Source organism: Plasmodium inui (genome assembly GCF_000524495.1).
Source record: "Plasmodium inui San Antonio 1 unplaced genomic scaffold supercont1.12, whole genome shotgun sequence".
Lineage (NCBI taxonomy): Eukaryota > Apicomplexa > Aconoidasida > Haemosporida > Plasmodiidae > Plasmodium > Plasmodium inui.
Window position 1 is genome coordinate 561,242 of NW_008481846.1, and position 5,903 is coordinate 567,144.

The 5,903-nt window shown below is 42.3% G+C and overlaps 1 protein-coding gene across 1 annotated transcript; it reads left to right on the top strand.

Moving 5' to 3' along the window:
- Positions 1–2,084: 2,084 nt before the first annotated feature.
- On the top strand, positions 2,085–5,189 carry C922_03167 (hypothetical protein; the record flags this gene model as incomplete). The annotated part of the gene is made up of 1 exon (XM_008818759.1): positions 2,085–5,189. One exon carries the CDS (start codon positions 2,085–2,087, stop codon positions 5,187–5,189), a length of 3,105 nt encoding a protein of 1,034 aa, XP_008816981.1.
- Positions 5,190–5,903: the final 714 nt, after the last annotated feature.

The following is a 5,903-nucleotide window of genomic DNA, read 5'->3' on the forward strand; positions in this document are numbered from 1 at the left end:
AAAAACCTCTTTGGTACGTGTGTAGAGCTGACCAAAGATGGAACGGGAAGAATTCATCCCTTTTGTAGGAATAATCCACCAGTGAACACTACCCCAACGTGCTATTCAAATCTGCATACCGCGAAAAGAAAAGGAAAGAGCCACTCAAACAGGAGTTGCCATTTTTGTGAGTTGTTTGTATTAATCGTTATGTAGACAAATAGGCAATGAAGTTTAATCAGTCCAGCACATAAAACCATTTCCATCATCGCAACCGCGCCTCTTCTCATCTTTATTTATTTTTTTCACGTCAATTTTGTTTTACCCATCCTGTAAGCCTCTTTCACTGAAATGTTTTTCTTTTCTAAATCGATTTTTCTGGCATATTTACCTACACTTGTGATCATCTTTTCTTCCGCATCATACAGAGCACACATTTTTATTTTAGCGGCGTGTAAGTGCCCACATGTACCCGCGCAGTTAAAATTTTTCTTTTCTTTTTTTCCTCTTCATCATTTGATGTGCCACGCAGGGGCAAATGACCCATATTATGTGTACACTTGCATCTCTGACTGTATGCACATGTATGTATTTGGAAAATGATGCATTTGCATCTCCACTAGGACGAGTAAACATTATGCACACAATTTTTTTAGCAATCATGGTAGAACCGCTTAGGTAAAAGGTCTGTCTAATGTTAAAACAGAAGAAAAAAAAAAAAACGACATCAGTATGTACATCCACACATGAACGTGTAGGATGAATGACTCATTTGATGATCCTTCGCTGATTCGTCTTATAAACCTATACTCATTTCAATCCCTTTCATGTTTCTCATTTGGTTATACTTAGCTGGATATTTTGATGTAACTGTGTGTTGGTGACCTCGATGCTTTTTTTTTTTTTTTTTCATCACATGTGTAGTTATTGTATATAAAAATGCGAACGTTTCAACATGTGTGGTAACTTGGACGATTTTCGCTGCCCCCATGTGTTTTTTTTTTTTGCTTTTTTTTTTCTATGTACACCTGCTTGATTTCTTTCACAAGAGGAAGAGTTACCCTCAGGAGTACGTACATACGTCTGTTCACAGGTAAGTGGAGGTACTAATACCTACACACACATGTGCGACATACCGATTTGCTACCCTCCAAAGTGGGCACTTGCATATGCAACCACTCCGTTCGTGCAATGTGGTTTGTTTTCTTTTTTATCTGTAAAAATCAGTTTTCTTTTTACTTCTTTGTCCCCCCCAAAATGATTGCCAACGATTTAGTTATGTTTCACACATACGGCAAATTTTATTGACTCTCCTTTGTCATCTAAATTATTTGTTTTATTTCAATTTGTTTTAAATTTTTTTTCTTTTTTTTTTTTTCTATTGTCCTCCATTTGACTTTACTTTGTGGTTCATTTTTCGTATCATAATGCATTATTTGTAAATTTAAAAAAGAAAGAGGAGCAGGTCTTTCTGATTAAATTATTTTTCTCACGAGCTTCTCGCACAAGTAAATTAATTATTCTCTATCAAGTGAGGGCCGACAGATGAGCAAGCTGCGCTTGACATGATTTTGCCTATAAATCGCTTGCACCACTCCCTCTGTGATTGGTACCTTTTTGTGCGTCGGGGAAGCTCGAAAAGTGGGCATATATATATATGCACAGGTCTCTGCGCGAGTCCCGCTGCTGCGATGTGAGCGGAGAGCATAGAGAGAGCACTTGTACGCCTCCACTGTTCCATACACTTGTATTCGTACGCATGTGCACATATACACATGTGAACCTGCGCGCCGAACCTCTCCTCCCCATGGGTGACTACATTGCACAGGCCAACCACGTCGCCGGGACACACAGCTTGTAGATTCTCCACGTTGTCCATCGCGTTCGCTTTGCCCCACAGGGTGATGAACTGTTTCCCCCCCCTCCAGCGCCTTCCACTTTTTGGACAACTGCACCTGATTGTTCGTAAATTATTTGAAATATTTTTTCCTTCACTCTGGCCTGGCCACGCTTAGCTCCTCTCACGTTTTTTTTCACGTTTCAGTTGTGTTATTTTGCCCCTTTTTTTCTTGGCCTTCATTTTGCTTCCGCCCCTGTCGCAAACGATGAACGAAAAAAATCACAAACAGGCGCCCCAGGTGCAGTCAGAAACGCTTTCACTGATAAAGAAGCAATTTTTTAAAACCAAAATGTGCCCCTTCCAAAAAAATAAAAACTATTGTCTAAATGAGTCCAACTGTCATTACGCCCACAGCATTGACGAATTAAAGCCGATGCCTGACTTAAGGAACACCAAACTGTGTGATTATGTGAAGAAAAAAATTCCCTGTCGAGATGCAAACTGTAAGTTCGCCCACGATATTGACACGCTGAAGCCGAGCGTCCACTTGGCGACGTACAAATCAACTATATGCAGCTTCTGGGGAAAGGGGAAATGTTTTAATGGGAATAAATGTCGATTTGCACACGGAACGGAAGACATAAAAACGAATGAACAGATCGACCTGTTGCAAGGTTCAAAATGTAGCAAGAAAAATAAAAATAAAATGAAGAGCAATACCACTGATCTGAAGCAAGGAACTGCTTCTACCTACTCATTCGATACGTGTGATTATTCTGTTAATGGGTCGTCGAAAAATACAAACATGTCTTCTTCATACGAGAAAGATAGCGATGTCTTTATCTGCAGAAGAAACGTAATAAAAAATGAAAAAACGAAAATAAGGAGCAGAAAGAGAACACCCCATTTGGACAATGAAGTAACTACAAGGGGCACAAGAGACACAATAGACACAAGGGACACTCGAGACACAAATGACACTTTCGATAAGGATACGGCGGATGGAGATTTCCACCTTCCAGACAGCAGCAACGGAAATTCCATTAAAGACGTCCTCAGCAAAATTGAGAATCTGGCCCTGTCGACCTTTATAGAAAATAATGACAAGTACACGAAAGTTATTAAGTACCTTTTGAACGAAAATAACCTCCTTAAGGAGTCCATTAAGAAGGACCAGAGTGTCACCCTGTTGGAGAGGGGATTCCCGGGCGGTTTGAATCAAGGAGACACGAAGCACCGCGGTGCCAACGAGGGTGGCATGGATGGAAGGTGCACAGACGAACGATGCGCAGAGAAGCCATATGAACAGCAGCCATATGCAGAGAAGTCATATGCAGAGCAACCATATGCAGACAAGCAATATGCAGGTGAACGCTTCCCCACTTATCGTTTCGCTACGCAAGGGCTCATGACCCAACGCTTCTCCAGCCCCAGCAGCAACGAAACCCACTTTGGCTACCCCTCCACCGTCGCAGTAGCAGCGGCAGCCATCAACCGTAACCTCAACGGTGACGACGACCTGACCAAGTACGTCATTCCAGAAGATGCCACAGACAATTACCTATTCACAAATGATAAGAGAAACCAGAAGCATGCCATATCCAATTTTGATGACGGGATCAAGGCAGACGACAACCTTAAAAGCATAATCAAAACCATAGATGACATTCTCATTTCGCAAAATGTAGGACCATTTTCCATCGTGAAAGATATGAACATTCCCCACGAAATCAGAGATGCCTTTTCTGTTAATAAAAGTGGAGAGCTAACTAACAAAGAGTATGAAAACTTGATGAACAACGCGAAGTCATTCGAAACGGAGAGAAGTGTATACAATCACAATATTAACTTGAGTAACGTGGCACATAATGGCAAACATATAGCAAGCGGAGAAGTCGAGGAAGAGGTGCCAAACCAACCGTTTGAGGAATGCATAGTAGATTATCTTTCGCAAGGAAGGAGGAAAAGGAACTGCTATGAGGAGAAATCTCGAGGAGCGCAACAGTCATCCATTTCGTATGGAGTCTCCATCGGAGGAGGCATCGACAGTGACGGCATACACAATGTGAACAGCAGCGCTAGCAACACGGGTTTCAAAAATCAGATACTCGAATTAGACGAACTCGATTCCTCGAAAATTTTCAACCCGTTCGTTTTTCACCATAATGAATACAAGAGCCAGGAGGTGGGGCCAAACCAGCCTCACAAGATGCCACAAATGCAGCGCATCAGCCAGGACGGCTTTGGCAAAAAGGAGGAGATAAACACGTGGAAGGATGACACTGTTCTGTTCAGGAATGACCACATGGCTAGCTTCGTTGGGAACAACGAGAGGGACGGAGGCTTCAGCGGCGTCAACCATATGATAGGCGTTGCAAGTGATGACGCGGGCAATGGTTATGCCTCCAGTGGGTATGCTCCCAACGGGTATGCCGCCAATGGGAATGCCGCCAATGGGAATGCCTCCAATGGGTATCCCCCCAACGTGTTTTCCGCCAATCCATTTGCAACCAACGTATTCGCATCGAGCGACTGGGCCAGAGCATTTCCAACAATCGATCGCTTCGGACGCAGAGGCTATGGAAAGAGCGACCTGTTTCTCCCCTCAGGTCATGGAAAAAATGTAAACAGCGCAAAAGAGACCATTCCGAGTGTGGCCACTTCGAGCGTGAGCACATCAAATGTGAGCACATCAATCCTGACCACTTCAAACGTGGCAACCCCACACCAGATACAGAAAAAAACAACGAGAAGCGTCACCATGGGGAAGGAAAAAAATGCCAAGCTGAATTTGCGAGAAGGCGCTGAACTGAACGAGAGCGGCATGAACGTGGACAGAAATTTCCCATTCAGCAATGACAAATCGGACTTTATCAAAAAAATAGAATGCTTAATATCGAAGGAGTTACAGTACAGCGAAACGGAAAACACACACTCTAGCGTAAAAAATGGGAACCACATGAACTGGTGTAGTGAAAATAATTATCCGTTTAAGAAGAACACCCAGCTAAGTGACTCGTTACCATCAGCATCGAACTACAACACGTCCATTCCAGATATACACAATCTCACTTTTCTATACAACAATAATCTAGAGAGCAATAACAACAGATGGTTTGATGAGGTGAACCGTGGGAACAGCGTCGGTGTCAAGAATGGAGAGGTAACGGATGAATATGGATCTGTGCCACTAAATATGGACTTTTCTACTTATAAAAAGGAAGGAAATAATGAACAGAACATTTGGAACGCAAATGCTAACTTGAACGAATTTGTCTACCCGATGATGTCCCACGGGTGGATGAACGAGCAGAACAGCAGCGACTTCTTTGGCGTCTCCAAGTCCGTCAATTTGAGCAGCCTCAACTAAGCCGCAGAGGAGCGGTCATGGGGAAACCGCTCCGACGAAGTAGTTACAGCAGCGGGGGTAGCGATACATCCATACATATATAAAACCCATACGTGCAGAATGCACGCCCGTGAAACCCACATTGCAGAAACTGTTTTTACCAAACGAACCGTTTACAAGTGTCCATACAGATGGTCGCGCACCCATCAGACCGCTTTAGTGCCCTCAGCTAGATACAGACCTGCGGTGTGCATACACCTATATGCGTCACACATATGACTCCTTCCCCATTGGTGCGAACACAATTCTTTACGACTCTCCACAACGAAAATGCCAACTCACACAAATGAAAGGTAATTCCGACGGTTGGCCCTGCCTTGATGTGGATGTTGTCCCATGCACATAGGCTTTATTTTAAGCCGATTATTTTGTTCCCTTTCTTAATTTTGTTTATTTCTTCCTACTGTTTTGCAATTTTGTTGCTTTTCCTTTTGGCTAATTTTTATTTTGCAAATTTATTTTTTTTTTCTTTTTTTCTTGTCGCTCTTTTCCTGTGTGTGTGCTTATCATCACGAGAAGCAGACAACTCATGGCTGCTGTTATGGAGAGTTTCTTCAGCGCAATTAAATTATTTTGAAGAAAATTTTATCTAGCTCAAATTTGAGATGCATTTTTTTTTTTTTTTTTTTTTTTTTTTTTTTTTTTTTTTAATAAAAAAATTACATCAATGCAATT